Source organism: Phyllobates terribilis, unplaced genomic scaffold, assembly GCF_046119375.1.
Source record: "Phyllobates terribilis strain yellow unplaced genomic scaffold, ASM4611937v1 Scaffold_7__3_contigs__length_470593459, whole genome shotgun sequence".
Lineage (NCBI taxonomy): Eukaryota > Metazoa > Chordata > Amphibia > Anura > Dendrobatidae > Phyllobates > Phyllobates terribilis.
In genome coordinates this window covers 139,789,765-139,809,454 of record NW_027362767.1, presented here as the reverse complement: position 1 = coordinate 139,809,454, position 19,690 = coordinate 139,789,765, and the positions used below count along the sequence as shown (strand labels likewise).

At 48.4% G+C, this 19,690-nt stretch overlaps 1 protein-coding gene across 2 annotated transcripts in view; it reads left to right on the top strand.

Annotated features, from left to right (window-relative positions):
* Positions 1 to 19,690, top strand: part of LOC141153975 (NACHT, LRR and PYD domains-containing protein 12-like) — a 99,065-nt gene that overhangs the window by 53,515 nt on the left and 25,860 nt on the right. Inside the window, exons 7-11 of one of the 2 annotated variants that reach the window (XM_073639306.1) lie at positions 65 to 1,769; positions 5,426 to 5,596; positions 15,917 to 16,087; positions 17,753 to 17,803; positions 18,529 to 18,699. In XM_073639306.1, coding sequence (XP_073495407.1) covers positions 65 to 1,769; positions 5,426 to 5,596; positions 15,917 to 16,087; positions 17,753 to 17,803; positions 18,529 to 18,699 — 2,269 coding nt within the window. Of the gene's footprint in view, positions 1 to 64; positions 1,770 to 5,425; positions 5,597 to 15,916; positions 16,088 to 17,632; positions 17,804 to 18,528; positions 18,700 to 19,690 lie in introns of both variants that reach the window. The other variant, XM_073639305.1, reaches the window with a different exon arrangement.

The following is a 19,690-nucleotide window of genomic DNA, read 5'->3' as shown; positions in this document are numbered from 1 at the left end:
CCTGTAGAAAATACTCATTTTATTCCAGCTTAACTTTACTGATATTGTCCACTTTTTTCCATAGACATCCAGAACTGTCACAAGAAACATTTATATGACAAAACTGAGAAACTGATCGAGAACAAACCTCCAGGATCTAACCAAGGACAAGAAAGTTTTACATTCTCAATACGTTATGTGAACCTCATCATTGTCTCCACCGATAACTTCAGGGAACGCACTGAGAATGAGCTCCTACAGACCGGAGTAAAACATGAGGAATACATAAAAGAATCCCAAGATGAAGTAGAGCACATTTCCCCCAACAAAATGTTCCGACGCTGTCAGCAATCCAGACTGGTGCCACAAATGGTAATGGTGAGCGGAGTGCCTGGTGTAGGGAAGACCACCCTGATGCAGAAGTTTGCCTATGACTGGACAAGGGGCGATCTCTACCAAAGATTCTCCTTTGTCTTTTTCTTTAAATTCCGGGAACTGAACAGACTGGATAAGATTAGTCTGGAGACCCTGATCCTTCATCAGTACCCATATCTGGAGCAGCAGCTCGGGAACATCTTACAAGATCCAGAGAAACTTCTCTTTATATTTGATGGCTTAGATGAAAGTCTTCATACAATGGATTTCACAACCCGTCACTTGTGCTCTCATCCTAAACAGCCCGAACCTTGTGGTCAGATTGTTGTTAGTTTGGTGAGAAAGTCTCTTCTGAATGGATGTTCTGTTCTGATGACCAGTCGCCCAACCAGACTGGCATCTATAGATTGTAGTGTTTTCCAGCGAACAGTAGAAATAATTGGATTTTTTCCAGAAGAACGACAGATGTACTTTGAAAATTTCTTCTGTAATCCTGAAGTGGCTGAAAAGGCTTTTAGTTACGTGAAGCAGAATGAGACATTGTACACGTTCTGTTACCTCCCGTCCTACTGCTGGATCATCTGTACAGTGTTATCCAGGAGCTTCCAGCCCACAAGTAGTGATCAGCCGGTGTCATTATTACCCAAAACTGTGACTCAACTGTTTGCAATATTTATCGCCAACATCCTGTCCAATCACAGTCTGCACAGTAGTGACGAAAGTGAAGCTCAGAAGTTCCTGCGGTCCATCGGGTGGATGGCAGAACATGGGGTAATGAATCACTTGATTATTTTTGATTACCGAAATCTGGAATCCTTCCATGTGGACAATAAGTCAAAGCTTTTATCAAGTTTTCTGATGGAATCGGAGGAACCTGTGACTTATTCCTTCTTACATCTCACTGTGCAGGAATTCTTCTCCGCCTTGGTGCATTATGCGGAATATTCTGAGAAATTACAGAAATCACTAAAAGAAGCCAAATCCTATTCTGATGGACGCGGTGAAATATTCCTTCGGTTCCTGTGTGGTCTATCAGACAACTCCACAAGGTCTATACTAACTGGATATCTGGATAGAAAAGCAGCTCAGGCCTCCATAGATGTCATCACTTGGGTGAAGGACTTAATTCCAGAAAAACAAGGACTGCTAGAAGTTGCAGACAACAAGCGGTGTCTTCTCAATACATTCTTCTATTTGTTTGAAACCCGTAATAAGCCTCTAGTACAGGAATCATTAAAATCGCACAGAAGTTTTGATCTTTCACATATTCGCATATCGCCTTTAGACTGCATGGTGTTAGCATTTATCCTGGAAACCTGCACAAATATAGAAAGACTTGATCTAACCTCGTGTTACTTAGACAACGAAGGATTAAAAAGACTTGCACCATCTTTACACAATCTCCAGAATCTGAGGTAAAATACTACTATTTTGTTTAATCCTTCGGTGGAATTTTTAAAAATGTGTTTATCAATAGGATTTCTACTGTGAATATCCCATTTTGATCAAGTCACTCACGATATCACAGTTTGATGATACTTTTAGAATAGACATTTTAAATGTTTCAAAACAATTGGTGAGGCCTTCAGTAAGGCACCATTTAAGTCATCGGAGCCTAAAATACAAGATACAGCATTTCATCTCTGAGACATATTAAGAACATAAGGTACAATTATATGGGCCAATTTCAGCCTACTAATGAGTACTTATCAACTATATGTAAGTTGACCGGTTACTGGTTTACAAAGGCTAACGAATACTGATGGCAACAGAACAATCCTTAATATGATGATTTTGTCCCCATACAACACTATGCTATCAGCAGTACATCCCCTGTTTATATAGGGAGATCTGCTGCCAATGCTGAATATTATTTTTATGCCAACATAATGTCACAGGTGTGACAGACAGTCGTTCTGGATCCAGCTGTAGAAGGTCATTGCGCTTGGCTCTGCAGGCACCTTCTTGACGTTTTCATCTCTGTAGTGTAGTGATATCCTTCCTCTAGGACTTAGCAGTGACCTCCACCTTCTGCTGCTAATTGACACATCCTTGCTGGATGTTAAAATACCTTCAGTCTCTCCAGAGAGTCGCCAGTGATAGCTCTATGTTCCTCTGTCCTGTCCTGAAGTACTAGTAGTCGGCCAGTGTCTTCTTGGAGTTCCCTTGGAGGATAGTTGGCGTTATCTCTCTGGTGTCTTCTCAAGCTAAGTGTTTCCCTTGTCTGTTTACCTGTTTCTTAGTTGCAAGTGGGGGCTGACTAGTGCTCACCCCGCCCCCTCCCTACCTAGGGCCTATACCTAGGGGCAGTCAGGGATTAGGTTTCTTGCTCAGCGATAGGTTTGGAAACTATTTAGGGACGTTAGGGGAGTCAGGGTGACTGTCAGATCTGCCTAGGGGTCTCCACTCCCCCTTTTCCTAGTGTTTGGGCTTCCTCCCCCTCTTTCCATCTTTGTGCACTTAGTCTTTCCCTCACCTTGTGTGACACATAAATAATCCAATCGCCCATAAAAAAGCATTTAGCTCTCAGGAACTGATACTTAACAAGAAACAAGTTCTTTCATCCAGCTTTATGACAATTGTACACTCCGTGTACTGCTGCAATAGTCCCTGATTTATGACACACCATAAAGTGAGGACATTACTCAGGATTCTAGATTTCTAGAACATGGATTTGGTGTCAGAGAACATAATAACATGCAAAGATGTGGACAAAATTCTTGGTACCTTTCTGTCAAAGTAAGAAAAACCAACAATGGTCACTGAAACTACTTGAAACTGACAAAAGTAATTTTATATTTAAATTTACTGTATAACAACTAATGGCAATCAGACATTGCTTGTGAATTGTGGTTCAACAGAAAAATTAAAAAACTAATGAAAATGGCCTGAACAAAAATGATGGCACCCCTTGAAAAGATTGAAAATAATTTTACCATAGAGACATGTTAAACTAAGATGTGTCCTGTAACTAGTATGACTGGTGTCTACAAACTTGTATTCAGTCAGTTGCCTATTCGAAAGGTGAAAAGTAGCTACTGTGCTGTTTGGTATCATGGTGTGTATTACACCTAACATTGAGCAAAGAAAACTAAGGAGAGAGTTGTCTCCGAAGATTAGAAAGAAAATAATAGACAAGTTATAGGTAAAGGTTATAAGGCCATTTCCAAACAACTTGATGTTCCTAAAAATAAATATACAACCGCGCTTGCACTAATAAAATTAATTAGTGCAAGTGCAGTTGTATATTTATTTTTAGTGTTTTTTTATGTTTGACAGGCCAGCACACAGAGCCTGTTTTACAACCAGCAGCTGCACCTAGGTGATTTCTGTGTAGCGCGAGTGTGTACCAATATATACAACTTGATGTTCCCGTTACTACAGTTGCACACATTATTCAGAAATTTAAGATTTACTTGACTCTAAACCAGGGTTCCCCAACTCCAGTCCTCAAGGCCCACCAACAGGTCATGTTTTCAGGATTTCCTTAGTATTGCACAGGTGATGTAACTATTGCCTGTGCTGATGATGGAATTATCACCTGTGCAATACTAAGGAAATCCTGAAAACATGACCTGTTGGTGGGCCTTGAGGACTGGAGTTGGGGAACCCTGCTCTAAACAACCTCCTATGCTAAAGGAAAAATTGATGACAAAATGAAGAGACGGATAATACGAATCGTAACGAAAGAGCCCAGGACAACTTCCAAAGAGATTAGAGGTGAATTCCAAGGTCGAGGAACATCAGTGTCAGATCGCGCAATATGCTGAAAAAAAGAGAATGGACAGCACCTTCAAAAATCATACATTGATCTAATGCTGCTAGGCAAAAATATATTTAGCTGAACATCAGGTTCTTAGTTTAACATTCTAATCAGACTGTATGAAGCCCACTGCCACGTCACAGCAAGCCTCTCAGTGGGTCCTAACTTTTATTGCCATAAAGGAGCGGAGTTGTGCGCTGACCACTGCCTCAGCGACAATGCACCAGCAGGGCGGGCGGCCTGGTGCCTCACAGCACTCATGCTGCAAGACTGAGTCCCTATGACTCCAGGCCGCGCCGCCTCACAAGCACAAAACCACAGCAACAATGGCCGCCACAAAGCACCAACACCAAATGAAAGGAGCATTGAAACTCACCTTCCTCAAGTTCTCAAATGAGAGCAAAAATAGGCTTGACCCCCTTTTTTTCAGTGTCAGATCGCATCATCTGGCACTGTCTTGGCTAAAGTGGACTTCATGGAAGATGACCATGAAGGAAACCACTGTTGAAAGCAAATCCTAAACAAGCGAGAATGGAATTTACCAAAATACATATTGACAAGCCACAAGACTTCTGTGAGAATCTGTCTTTGGGCAGATGAGACTAAACTTTCTTTTATCAAGGCATTCTGGGGCAAAAGGTGCAGCCCAGTGTCAGAAAGCTTGGTCTCAGTCGCAGGTCATGAGTCCTCCAACAGGATAATGACCCAAAACACACAGCTAAAAACACCCAAGAATGGCTAAAAGCAAAGCATGGGACTCTTCTGAAGTGGCCTTCTATGATGTGTCATCTAAATCATGCTGAACATCTGTCGAAGTCGCTGAGACCTGCCGTCTGGAGAAGGCGCCTTCACACCTGAGTCACAAGGAGCAGTTTGCTCACAAAAAGCGGCCAAAATGCCTATGAATGGGGGGCAGAAGTCTCAGAGTTAGTGATTGCCTCAGAAGGGTTGTGCAACAAAATATTACATTAAGAGAACCATCATTTTTGTCCAGGCCAGTCTCATTTCTTTTTTTTTTTTGTTGAGCCACAATTCACGTAAATTTAAGTTGAGAATTACTTTTGTCAGTTTCAAGTTATTTCACTGACTATTGTGGGTTCCTCTTACTTTAACAGGAGGGGACCAACAATTTTGTCCAGGTTTGTAGCTTCCCGCATTCGTGACATCCACCGGACACAAGATGCGGCTTATACTGATGACATTTATGGATTATACGAACAGCTGGGGACACTTTCTGTTCTCATTCTACAGATTTTATATTAATGCACTTTGGTACCTCAACCAGATTTCATCTTCTTATTCTTACAGTTTGGATAATAATAAGCTACCAGAATCTTCCTGCATCCAGTTGGCATCTGGAATAAAAAATAACCGGTCCCTGAAGAAACTTGATCTGTCTAATAACCGTCTGTATGGTCCTCACTTCATTGACTTGATGGAGGCTCTGTCCAGTCCAGAATGCAGAATAGAGGAATTACTGTGAGTATAAGAGACATGTACAGGACGAGACGTGGGGTGGACATGTTACACATAGAATAAGATCAATTTTATGTTCTGCTGCATTATGTCGAAGATAAGCTTGACAGGGGCCATATTGATGCACCATTCACAATATTATTATATGACACGTATAACAGATCAGAGGGCGCAGGTAAACCCCTCACAATGGTTACACCTCATGCATTATGGATTGGCTGAATAATCCCTTTATGTAAATGACTGCCATAAGTTTTTATAAAGAAGAGACATGTTTTCTAAGTCATATGATATGCCCATTACATTATACTTCACTTGTTCCTTGTGAAGGGTTATGTTGTGGCGTTATTGATGACTGTTCCCATTGCGATCCAAAAGCGATGACACAGCAGGCAGGACTTCCTGGATATCACGTTGTACAGTGAGGACCAGGACAGAGAGTTTTCTGGACGACAGGCAAACAGGTGAAGCAGGAAATGTCCAGAGCCAGTGTGGCGCCCCTGCTGCGCATTCGTGCCACAGATCCTAGAGGGGTGCATGGATGGATTCCTCCAGAAGAGGCCCTCGCTACATGCAAACACCTCCACCTTCCACCTCATACCAGCAGAGGGAGCCCTGATAGGGATATATAAAGGGAAGGTGGAGCCAGGCAGCTCAGTCAGTGTTCCGTCTTCAGAGAGACAGGATGTAGCTGCACGCAGGCTGCTGTGTGAGGCAAGCTAGGCCTCAAGCAGCCCTGAAGCCTAGTGAGGGCCCTGAGCGGCCGAAGGCGAGTGGAAAGTGAGTAACATAGGGGGCAGAGGAGCTTAACCAGCTCACCCCGAAAGCATATACCGGACACCGGATCCAAGCTTACAGGGATCTCTATGACCCCGTTAGAAACAACCGGAATCCCTGGTGAACTACAGGTCCCAGGTTCACCAGAGCCAGGAGACACTGAGGCCCCGCAAGCTCGGAGTGTGTACTCCAAGAGAAGGCCCTACCACAAGGTCAGCAGGTGCAAGACAGAGATTAAGTTAGGCCTAGCTCCAAGCAGGTCAGAAACTTACTACACAAAGGAAACAGGAGGCCCTATACCCGCTCACTGGGGAGAGTCCTGATGTGCACCCCTCACCCTACAGTGCTCCGGATTGTGCTTTGAATACCACCAGTAAAAGGTACTGAAGTGACTATCGTGTCTGTCCCTATTCTTACTCTGACCCGACTGGGTCACCTCTCTCCTGCATTCCCTATACCTACGCTGCCCTGAGGCCCAGCTCCACCTGTGGGGAGCTACACCATCTTAGCTGCCGGAACACCGGCCTCACAGGACTGCTACAGCGCTGGTGGTCCTCACCTGAAACCGCAGGTGGCGTCACGAACATTTACAAACCTATTATCCCAATATACATTCCCCTTTTTTCAGATGTCCGCCCTGGGTCACGGACCGGGCCAGCCACCGTGATATCCCCCAAGCATCTGAGGGCCCGGCTGCCGAGTACCCCACGGCCCCGGGGGCGCGACACCAGGAGATGTGTTGAACCTACAAACTGAATACTAGCTTGGTGAGACACACAGTTGCAGCAGCGTTTACAGCGTGAACAACACCATAGGAGCGTTCATTATGCTTACAGCAAATGAAGGGTTATCAGCAGGTCTGAGCCAGGAAGTAAACCAGATGTAGAGAAACAGAAGTTTGCTAAAGGGATGATTGCCAGCTGGGAGAACTGCATAGTGAGGAAAAGTACAAAGCACATGGTTACTGGACGCAAAGATGACTTTATACTCGGACAAGTGAAGGAAAGAGGAATGCGGTGAATCCCGGGCGCTGCTGCTAAGAGAGGTTAATCCAGGCGGGAAGTATAAAAAACTTCCAAATTATTGCACCGTGTTTCAGAGTAGAACGTACTCCTTCCCCAAGCACACATGGCTGTCAGTCAGCCCTTAAAGACCTCAGGTGATAACTTCACTGGAGGTCACCCGGACTACAGCAAAGGGCAGCGGCCAGAGGGGAAAAGAGCAGAGACAAGTGGATAAGAACCTCATGGGAAAAACTACTGTTTGATCCTGTTTATATACCATTATGTAATGCACACGCCCGGGCTGAGCGGCGTGTGCGTGTGTTTCCACTGGACCGTGCCGGAGAGTGAATGCCTGGAGGGGCGTAACTAGGTATTCACCCGATCCAACCAGGGTCTCACGACGGCATATGACGCCAGTGCACCAAGGAGGAACCGAGCAGAGGGACCAGGTGCTACTCCAGGACAGACCCCGGACACGGCTGTTGACCCACACAGGGGAATTCAGGAACAGACTGGTTAGGCTGGCACAACTGGTATGCAGGCAGGCGGGTATGCAGGCAGGGGGGTACAGGCAAGCACGGCTAGAGTGCAGACAGGAAGGCACTAGCAGGTAGGAACACAGGCGAGATAGGACCCAGTACACACTGGGACTCTGGAACAGAACCACAGATGTGGCGGACAAACACAGCAGAGTGAGGCCGCCCAGAGAGGTGAGCGAGAGCAGGGCAGGACGAGACCGCCCGGAGCGAGAGCAGAGCAGGACGAGACCGCCCGGAGCGGTGAGCAAGAGCAGGGCAGGACGAGACCGCCTGGAGCGGTGAGCGAGAGCAGAGCAGGACGAGACCGCCTGGAGCGGTGAGCGAGAGCAGAGCAGGACGAGACCGCCTGGAGCGGTGAGCGAGAGCAGAGCAGGACGAGACCGCCTGGAGCGGTGAGCGAGAGCAGAGCAGGACGAGACCGCCCGGAGCGGTGAGCGAGAGCAGAGCAGGACGAGACCGCCTGGAGCGGTGAGCAAGAGCAGAGCAGGACGAGACCGCCTGGAGCTGTGAGCAAGAGCAGAGCAGGACGAGACCGCCTGGAGCGGTGAGCAAGAGCAGAGCAGGACGAGACCGCCTCGAGCGGTGAGCAAGAGCAGAGCAGGACAAGACCGCCTGGAGCGGTGAGCAAGAGCAGAGCAGGACGAGGCCGCCTGGAGCGGTGAGCAAGAGCAGAGCAGGACGAGGCCGCCTGGAGCGGTGAGCAAGAGTAGAGCAAGACTGCCAGAGCAGTGAGCAAAAGGGTCAGAGCGGAGCAAGGCTGCCGGAGCAGCGAGCAAAAGGGTCAGAGCGGAGCAAGGCTGCTGGAGCAGTGAGCAAGGCAGAGCAGGCTAGAACCGCCGGAGCGGTGAGCAAGGCAGAGCAGGGGGGACAGGGCTCTGTTCACACGGAACAGACAGGACGGGAAAGGCAGAGCCAGATACCCACAGGGTACTTGCAGAGAAGTAGCGAGTGGACCACAAACTCACAAACGGGAGTACAGAGACAACAAGCAGGAGTTAGGTACGAGTTCAGACTCTGCAGAAAAAGGAAAGGAACGGACATAGAGAAAAAACAGGTAAAAGATAGGAGTTCAGACTGGAACTGAGTGTACGGAGGAGACCGACACTGCAGCGGAATACAGGAGTGGGTCTGGGAATACGGCCCCCAGAGAGGTGGGACGAACAGGCAAGGAGCGTGTTCAGACAGGACAAACAAGATACAGGAGCGGGTCTAGGTAATCGGCCCCTAGAAGGCGGGAGGAACAGGCTAGGAGCGTGTTCAGACAGGCCTGGAAATACAGCCTCCAGGATAGGCAGACAAGAGAACACAGAACGGGACCTGGCACCTTCAGAGTGAAAGCACACACTGAATGAAACACAATGCTCAGGCAAGGATTGATTGGGGCAGCTGGGTTAAATACCAGGTGACAGACAGCAATAGGCTGAGGACGCACAAGGGGTGTGACCCACAGCAGGTACAAAAAGCAGGAAGTGATTGGGCGCCGCCCTTAAGCAGCAGAAACAGACACAAACAGACAGCATGGAGGGAAGGCAGAGAGACATTCTGGACTGGAGATCAAGTGCGCGCTCTTGCACAGTGGGAGATGGACCACTATGCAAGGACGCCGCCAGGTATGTTACAGTACCCCCCCTTACGCCCCCTCTTCTTCAGGCCTGCCAGAATCTTCCGCAGGGAATTCGAGGGCCAATCCTTAACTTCAAGGAGATCACTTCCACTGTCCACAGGAAAAACTGGTCTCATCTGGTTAGCTAGGATGCTACCTCCTATCCAGCCATCCTCAGCAACAGACGAAACGGGTGGAGTACCAGGAACAGCACACAAGGAAGTCTCTCTCCACATATTTTCAGGTGGCACCCCAGAGGGTACAGGAGACAACTGGAAGTCCTCCACCGGCTGGAGGGGAGCAGAGACTTGGGGGTAATCTCTGCTTCGAGGTACATCTTGTCAAACTCACAGGAAGAAATAGACGGGTTATCAGGTACAGGGTGAGAAAAAGTCACTGTCTCTTTGTTATCTGGTGGTACCCCGGAGTAGTCAGGAAACAACTGGAGGTCCTCTGCCGGGTCAGAAGAGTGCAGAGGCTCAGGGAAAACATCTGCTTCAGAGTACACTAGGTCGGACTCACTGGACGAAGCAGGCGAGGTATCGGGTGCCGAGTATAGGAAAGTCTCTGTCCATACACCACCAGGTGGCACCCCGAACGGTTCTGGAGACAACTGGAGGTCTTCCACCTGGTCGGAGGGGTGTAGAGACTCATGAATAACCTGTGCTTCGGAGTACACTAGGTTAGACTCACTAGGCGAAGCGAGCAAAGTATCAGCTCCAGGATATAGGAAAGTCTCTGTCCATTCACCACCAGGTGGCACCCCGAAGGGTTCTGGAGACAACTGGAGGTCCTCCACCTGGTCGGAGGGGTGTAGAGACTCGGGAGTAACCTCTGCTTCGGAGTACACTAAGTGGGACTCACTGGACGAAGCGAGCAAGGTATCAGGTACAGAGTATAGGAGAGTCTCTGTCCTTTCGCTACCAGGTAGCACCCCGAAGGGCTCAGGAGACAACTGGAGGTCCTCCGCCAGGTCGGAGGGGTGAAGAGACTCATGGGTAACCTCTGCTTCAGAGTACACTAGGTCGGACTCGCTGGATGAAGCAGCCGAGGTATCAGGTACCGAGTATAGGAAAGTCTCTGTCCATTCGCTACCAGGTAGCACCCCGAAGGGTTCAGGAGACAACTGGAGATCCTCCGCCTGATCGGAGGGGTGTAGAGACTCAGGGGTAACCTCTGCTTCGGAGAACACTAGGTCGGACTCACTGGACGAAGCGGACGAGGTATCAGGTGCAGGGTATAGGGAAGTCTCTCTCCAATTGTCCTCAAGTGGTATCCCGGGGGATTCAGGAGGCAACAGGGGGTCCTCCGGTGTGAATTCTGGGTGGGCAGCAGTCTCTTCGGGCAGGAGAACTGGTGCACTACCCATGCACATTACCCGTTGGGGCTTCTCCGGGATACAGGGAGATGAAGCTTCAGTAGGGACTTCAAGGTTGGGGTCAGGAGGTCTCAGGGAGGACAGACCCTGGCGTGACGGCTTGCCTCTACGTCTAGCACGTCTGGACTGCCTCTTGAGGTTGGGAGAAGTATTCCGGAGAGTGTAGTCACCCTGTGAAGATTCTGGGTGGGCAGTAGTCTCATTGGGCTGGAGGACTATTGCGCTACCCACACACATTACCCATCGGGGCTGCTCCGGGATACTGGGAAGTGAAGCTTCAGCATGAGCCTCCGGGTTAGGATCATCGAAGACCATTAGAAAGGCCACCAGGAAGGCTATTATGTCCAGGATGATAGGATCCTGTGCGTCCCATAGGGGGATGATCCAATTCAAGGCATCACCCGCTAGGTAAGACATCATGAATCCCACCTTAACCCGATCTGTGGGAAAACATAGAGGGTAGAACTTGAAGTGTAGCATGCATTGCTCCACAAATGCACGACTCTGTCTTGGATCCCCATAGTAACATGGCGGATCCGCAGGAACGAGAGCTGATAGATCCATCTGGACGGGTGCGTAATTCGCCTGGAACTCAGCTAAGGAAAAAAAAAAAATATTTATTTATTTTTAATGCACGTATTCGCTGGAAAACGTCTCAGAGAGCGAAGGCCGTGGGGCTCAACGGGAACCATGGCCTGAGCATGCTGTAATGCACACGCCCGGGCTGAGCGGCGTGTGCGTGTGATTCCACTGGACCGTGCCGGAGAGTGAATGCCTGGAGGGGCGTAACTAGGTATTCACCCGATCCGACCAGGGTCGCACGACGGCATACGACGCCAGTGCACCAAGGAGGAACCGAGGGACCAGGTGCTACTCCAGGACAGACCCCGGACACGGCTGTTGACCCACACAGGGGAATACAGGAACAGACTGGTTAGGCTGGCACAACTGGTATGCAGGCAGGCGGGTATGCAGGCAGGGGGGTACAGGCAAGCACGGCTAGAGTGCAGACAGGAAGGCACTAGCGGGTAGGAACACAGGCGAGATGGGACCCAGTACACACTGGGACTCTGGAACAGAACCACAGATGTGGCGGACAAACACAGCAGAGTGAGGCCGCCCAGAGAGGTGAGCGAGAGCAGGGCAGGACGAGACCGCCCGGAGCGGTGAGCAAGAGCAGAGCAGGACGAGACCGCCCGGAGCGGTGAGCAAGAGCAGAGCAGGACGAGACCGCCCGGAGCGGTGAGCAAGAGCAGAGCAGGACGAGACCGCCCGGAGCGGTGAGCAAGAGCAGAGCAGGACGAGACCGCCCGGAGCGGTGAGCAAGAGCAGAGCAGGACGAGACCGCCCGGAGCGGTGAGCAAGAGCAGAGCAGGACGAGACCGCCCGGAGCGGTGAGCAAGAGCAGAGCAGGACGAGACCGCCCGGAGCGGTGAGCAAGAGCAGAGCAGGACGAGACCGCCCGGAGCGGTGAGCAAGAGCAGAGCAGGCCGAGACCGCCCGGAGCGGTGAGCAAGAGCAGAGCAGGACGAGACCGCCCAGAGCGGTGAGCAAGAGCAGAGCAGGACGAGACCGCCCGGAGCGGTGAGCAAGAGCAGAGCAGGACGAGACCGCCTGGAGCGGTGAGCAAGAGCAGAGCAGGACGAGACCGCCTGGAGCGGTGAGCAAGAGCAGAGCAGGACGAGACCGCCTGGAGCGGTGAGCAAGAGCAGAGCAGGACGAGACCGCCTGGAGCGGTGAGCAAGAGCAGAGCAGGACGAGGCCGCCTGGAGCGGTGAGCAACAGCAGAGCAGGACGAGGCCGCCTGGAGCGGTGAGCAAGAGCAGAGCAGGACGAGGCCGCCTGGAGCGGTGAGCAAGAGCAGAGCAGGACGAGGCCGCCTGGAGCGGTGAGCAAGAGTAGAGCAAGACTGCCGGAGCAGTGAGCAAAAGGGTCAGAGCGGAGCAAGGCTGCCGGAGCAGCGAGCAAAAGGGTCAGAGCGGAGCAAGGCTGCCGCAGCAGCGAGCAAAAGGGTCAGAGCGGAGCAAGGCTGCCAGAGCAGTGAGCAAGGCAGAGCAGGCTAGAACCGCCGGAGCGGTGAGCAAGGCAGAGCAGGGGGGACAGGGCTCTGTTTACACGGAACAGACAGGACGGGAAAGGCAGAGCCAGATACCCACAGGGTACTTGCAGAGAAGTAGCGAGTGGACTACAAACTCACAAACGGGAGTACAGAGACAACAAGCAGGAGTTAGGTACGAGTTCAGACTCTGCAGAAAAAGGAAAGGAACGGACATAGAGAAAAAACAGGTAAAAGATAGGAGAGAGTTCAGACTGGAACTGAGTGTACGGAGGAGACCGACACTGCAGCGGAATACAGGAGCGGGTCTGGGAATACGGCCCCCAGAGAGGCGGGACGAACAGGCAAGGAGCGTGTTCAGACAGGACAAACAAGATACAGGAGCGGGTCTAGGTAATTGGCCCCTAGAAGGCAGGAGGAACAGGCTAGGAGCGTGTTCAGACAGGCCTGGAAATACAGCCTCCAGGATAGGCAGACAAGAGAACACAGAACGGGACCTGGCACCTTCAGAGTGAAAGCACACACTGAATGAAACACAATGCTCAGGCAGGGATTGATTGGGGCAGCTGGGTTAAATACCAGGTGACAGACAGCAATAGGCTGAGGACGCACAAGGGGTGTGACCCACAGCAGGTACAAAAAGCAGGAAGTGATCGGGCGCCGCCCTTAAGCAGCAGAAACAGACACAAACAGACAGCATGGAGGGAAGCCAGAGAGACATTCTGGACTGGAGATCAAGTGCGCGCTCTTGCACAGTGGGAGATGGACCACTATGCAAGGACGCCGCCAGGTATGTTACACATTACATTACATTTTAAAGAGGCCATACATATAGCAACCTGAACAATAGCTGTAAAATGTTGGTTATGCCTTAAAAATGAGCAACATAAAAACAGCAAAAATACTCCGGCAGTGGTGGACACCGCTCGCAAAGTGCAAATTGATGATAATAAATACTATAAAAATGCATAATGAATGGGAAGCAAAGTGAATTCATCATATAGGACAATAGATAGACACCAGTCTAGTGCATAGTATTATATAAAGAATTAAATTAACATTGGAATCCCCCAAACTAAAAATAAATAGCTGTCAACACTACCAAATATGTCAGCAAGCCCTGTGATCCCCAACCCTCACCCTCCAGCGTGCGTTTCACAAACGCTTCTTCAGGGAGTCATGTTAAACAAACATAAAAAAAAGTATACCACCGATGAATAGCATTGCCTCCCATCCATCATTTAGGATTTTTTCCTGGATGGCGCAAGACTTTTTTGAATAAGTATTATAACAAATTGCATGAAGTAATGTAATTCAAGAAAAGGTAGAGATAGACATATTAATATAGTAGAGCTGGCTCAGGTTCGTTTCCTGAGCCACACCATGCAAGCGCTGTAGATGACTCCAGGAAGCACAGCTCCTCTACAGTATGAGTAGAGCCAGGGAGCTCGTTCCAGGAGAGCTGATGTCACATCTCCACCAGGACCCACTCCAGGATCTGCTTCTGTCACCAGGCGCCGTCGTATTCATTCTGCGGGCTGCTCTGGTCACAAAAGAGACGTTGGAATCAGAAGCTCTGGTCGGCCCAGGCTCTGTCCAGCCACTTAGATTTGGGTGACTGGGACTTGTAGCGCCATCGAGTCTGGCAGTATGGGTGTGTGTGCTTCCAGCTGGAGTTATCAGCTTCCTGCTCCAGCCAGTTGGAGAGCACCTGACCCTATTAAAGCTTCCGGCTTACTGCTGGAAGCTGCCAGATATAGTCCTGTGCTTCTCTGGATCAGTCCTATCTGTTTAGCTCCTTGTTGTTTCATTGCTCTTTTTGTTTTGACCTCGGCTTATGTTTTCTGACTATTATTACGAATCCTGATTTTGTCCTTTTAAGCCACGGCCCCACTATCAGTATTTGGTCAGTATTCGGTCAGTATTTTTTTCTCAGGAGTGGGAGCCAAAACCAGGAGTGGGTGATAAATGCAGAATTGGTGACTTGTTTCTATTCTACCTTTTCTCTGATTGTTCCTCACCTGGTTTTGGCTCCCACTCATAAGAAAAAATACTGACCAAGTACTGAAAGTTGGGCCGTGGCCTTACACGACTTCTCGGCTTTGAGCCTGCTTGGCGACCATTCCTGCACACCTCCGGACAGCAGCTCTTCCGTAGGTAGCAATCCGCTGGACCTCTTTGTAAGTCCAGGTCCCTGTACAGGGGTTAAAGGGTGTAGGGGTTCATCTGGAGTCTGCCAGTCGGAGTGGCTTGTGCCAAGTCTGTCCGAGGTAGCCTTTTCGAGCCTGTGGCCTCAGACAGTCATTACAGCTGATCATTTAAGCTGCATTTACTCTGTAAGATTATCGACAATAAACTTTCTTAAGAACACCCGTTTCACGATTATCTCTCAGTGTAAACAGGCTGCTGATCGCCCTATGAACAGAACTCTGTATTTAGCATGTTTACCTCAAAACTTCTGTATTGCATTTTTCCAAATACAAAAAGCAGTGTGCTGCACATCACCCTTTTGGCTGTACCTCTACATGGACTAAGACTTAGAGACAGTACACACTATACTGTCTCACTTATTCCACCATGGATTCTGGTGTCCCCTACCACTTGCTCTTGCCTGATGGAAGGTCTCTAACTGGAAATGTTGGGCTCACAAGAAAGTATACTCATACATGCAGTCTTTTTTTGGATCTGAAACAAAAATAAAGATGTCTTGAGACAAACCTAATTATGGTCAGTGTGCCGGTCCCATAATCTAGTGTCTGATATGGTAACTCACCTACATTGTTACCCAAACCCAACCCTCATATTTCTGGAGCATGGTGTCAGTGGACACATATAGCTGCCGGCAGTCCTGACATCCACTAGAAGAGGCAACTTGTGAGTGATGACACTTTCCATATTGACAATCTTCAGATTTCATACTAACTCTCTGGACGCATCACCCACATCTCATCTTCTTATTCTTACAGTCTAAGTGTTAATTGTCTGCCACACACAGCCTGCATCCAGTTGGCATCTTTAATAAGGAATAACCGGTCCCTGGAGATACTTGACCTGTATAATAACCGTCTGAAAGGTCCTCACTTCAGTGACCTGGTGGAGGCTCTGTCCAGTCCAGACTGCAGATTAAAGATAATACGGTAAGTAAAAGAGACGTGTGGGGAGAAGTTATAAAGGGACTTTCTGCTCCCCACCATTGTTATGTCCATGAGACTAACACCTCGTTATGTGATGTCTCCACCAATGTCTGACTGTGTCATCTGTTCACATCACTTCTCTGTCATGTGGAGGTTGTAAGAAATGTCATCTTCTGCTATTAATATTGCTATTCCACTATTATATATGGAGTCTTCACTGAGACCAGGAGGAGCCGCATCACATGCAAACACTGGAGACATTTATTATCTGAATTAATTATTTATAATGATGAAAGATATAAGAGAACGAATGTGTGTATCACATACAAGGTGATCACACTCAACAGTTACAGTCCTAATGTATAGATGAAGTAGATCTTCTATTAAATTACCGTTCATTTATTTACATCAGGGTAACTCAGTGATGTCCAAGACTAACACAAATACACAATAATAATAGTACATGATGGGAAGCATATCTATGGAATGAGCATTTTTTCCAGCAGACACCACCGCATTACTGCTATACAAGGCCTAGGGAGCGGTGAGCAATATTGCACCAGTCTTTCATGGCTTAGTGCCACTCTGAGTCCTAGCACCACCAACCATCCATACTACATACTTTCTTTTATGCCGTATGACATCATAACCCAGTGTGGGGCAGGAACTTGGCGTGCATGCACCCAGTGTGTCAGTGAGCGCACCACACTCAGGACCCAGCACCACACTCAGGACCCAGCGCAGAAGAGAACTTGTTAGTCTCACTAGCTCCATGGTTCCCAACTCCCCCCCCCCTCCTTCCCTGTTACACAATTGCGGGGAGCCAATGGATTATCAAGTCAGTCAGGGACCTGATAAAGGTAACCATTGCTACCATCTTAGATCTCCTGTGAAATAGGAGATTGTCAATTACAATATATGTTGAAATACTGTAGTAATGCTGTATATTGTATAAGCAATCAAGTCCCTTAGAGGGATTAAAAAATAAAGAAAAAAATGAAAACGTTTTAAATATAGGAGGCATCTTGGGACAGCAACGTGAAACAGAATAGCGGAGTTTAATTTGTGTGGTGGCACTTCAGTGCAGAGTGAATTGGGGCAGGATTACTCAGGTGACACCTTGGTAAAGAGTTGAGACGTGGGGGATACTATTAACGTGGCACCAAATACCTGAATACTCAGGCAGCAATCCCTTTTTGAGCTAGCCTGAGGGTATGACGTCAGAAGGGCACTCTGGACTGCCATGGCAAATCATCACGATGAAGAACTTGGATAACCGTCAGCAAAAGGAAGAAATCATGCCCAGTGGTGGATCCAGGAGATGTGAGTAAAAGCAGTCCCCTTGTGACCCTCCCAGATGAGTTTGACAGAGAAGATGCTTAAGCAATTTTGGGACATTAATGTCCTTTTTAGAAACCCAAATCCTTTAGGATTTTTTCCTTGTAGGAGGTGGCCTTTAGTAATGACATTGTCTCCCCACATTCACATTCTACAGATTTTATACGTACGCTTTGTGCCCACCTCCACCTCATCTTTTCATTTTTACAGTTTGGGTTATAATCACCTACTACACACTGCCTGTACCCAGTTTGCCTCTGTATTAAGGAATAACCGGTCCCTGAAGATACTTGATCTGTCTAATAACCGTCTGTATGGTCCTAACTTCAGGTACCTGATGGAGGCTCTGTCCAGTCCAGACTGCAGGTTAGAGGTATTAATGTAAGTACGGAGACGTGGGACAAGTTATACATAGATTTTAATATTTATTATGTCTGTCTATGAGATAATCTACTGACTGCACCTTGTTATGTGATGTTTCTACTGTTGTCTAACTGTCTCGTCTCCTCACATCACTTCTCTGACATATAATGGAGCTATAAGAAAGGTCGTCTTCTGCTATTATTACTATTCTACTCTAAATGTAGTCTGAGCAGAGACCGGGAGGAGCCGCATCACATGGAGACACATCGGGGACATTTATCGGATGTAATGTAGAAATGATACCAGGGACAGGAGACATTAATGGAAGACGTGGCCATGTGTAATCCTACTCTGTACCATGTACAACAGATCAGGGGGCGCAGATAAACCCCTCACATTGGTTACACCTCATATATTATAGACGGGCACAATAATTCTTGAATGTGTTTGACAGTCATTAGATTTGTGTAAGAAGAGAAGCTTCTCCTGGGCCACAAGTTGTGCCAGATCCATTATACCACATGCCTCATGCAGACGAATTTGGCACAATCCATAGTAAATTTTTCATCTCACTGTAGGGACATCTTAATGACAGTGACACATGTGCTCCATTCTGGTGGTTGGTTGACATTTATGGAGTTCACTAACAGTTGGGACATTTTCTCTCCACATTCACAATGTACAGAGTTTATACTAACACTTTGTGGACCCGTCACCAACATCTCTTTTTCTTATTCTTACAGTTTGGTTGGTAATTATCTTCCAGAAGCTTCCTGCACACAGTTGGCATCTGGAATAAGGAATAACAAGTCTCTGAAGGTACTTGACCTGTCTGCTAACCATCTGTATGGTCCTCACTTCAGTGACTTGATTGAAGCGCTTTCCAGTCCAGACTGCGGGATAGAGGAACTACGGTGAGTATAAGAGACGTGTACAGGATGGAGACGTATGAGTATAAGAGACGTGTACAGGATGGAGACGTGTGAGTATAAGAGACGTGTACAGGACGGAGACGTGTGAGTATAAGAGACGTGTACAGGATGGAGACGTGTGAGTATAAGAGACGTGTACAGGACGGAGACGTGTGAGTATAAGACATGTACAGGACGGAGACGTGCGAGTATAAGAGACGTGTACAGGATGGAGACGTGCGAGTATAAGACATGTACAGGACGGAGACGTGCGAGTATAAGAGACGTGTACAGGACGGAGACGTGTGAGTATAAGACATGTACAGGACGGAGATGTGCGAGTATAAGAGACGTGTACAGGATGGAGACGTGCGAGTATAAGAGACGTGTACAGGATGGAGACGTGCGAGTATAAGAGACGTGTACAGGATGGAGACGTGCGAGTATAAGAGACGTGTACAGGATGGAGATGTGCGAGTATAAGAGACGTGTACAGGATGGAGACGTGCGAGTATAAGAGACGTGTACAGGATGGAGACGTGCGAGTATAAGAGACGTGTACAGGACGGAGACGTGCGAGTATAAGAGACATGTACATGATGGAGACGTGTGAGTATAAGAGACGTGTACAGGATGGAGACGTGTGAGTATAAGAGACGTGTACAGGATGGAGACGTGCGAGTATAAGAGACGTGTACAGGACGGAGACGTGCGAGTATAAGAGACATGTACAGGATGGAGACGTTCGAGTATAAGAGACGTGTACAGGACGGAGACGTGCGAGTATAAGAGACGTGTACAGGAGGAGACGTGCCAGTATAAGAGACGTGTACAGGATGGAGACGTGCGAGTATAAGAGACGTGTACAGGAGGAGACGTGCGAGTATAAGAGACGTGTACAGGAGGAGACGTGCGAGTATAAGAGACGTGTACAGGAAGGAGACGTGCGAGTATAAGAGACATGTGAGTATAAGAGATGTGTACAGGATGGAGA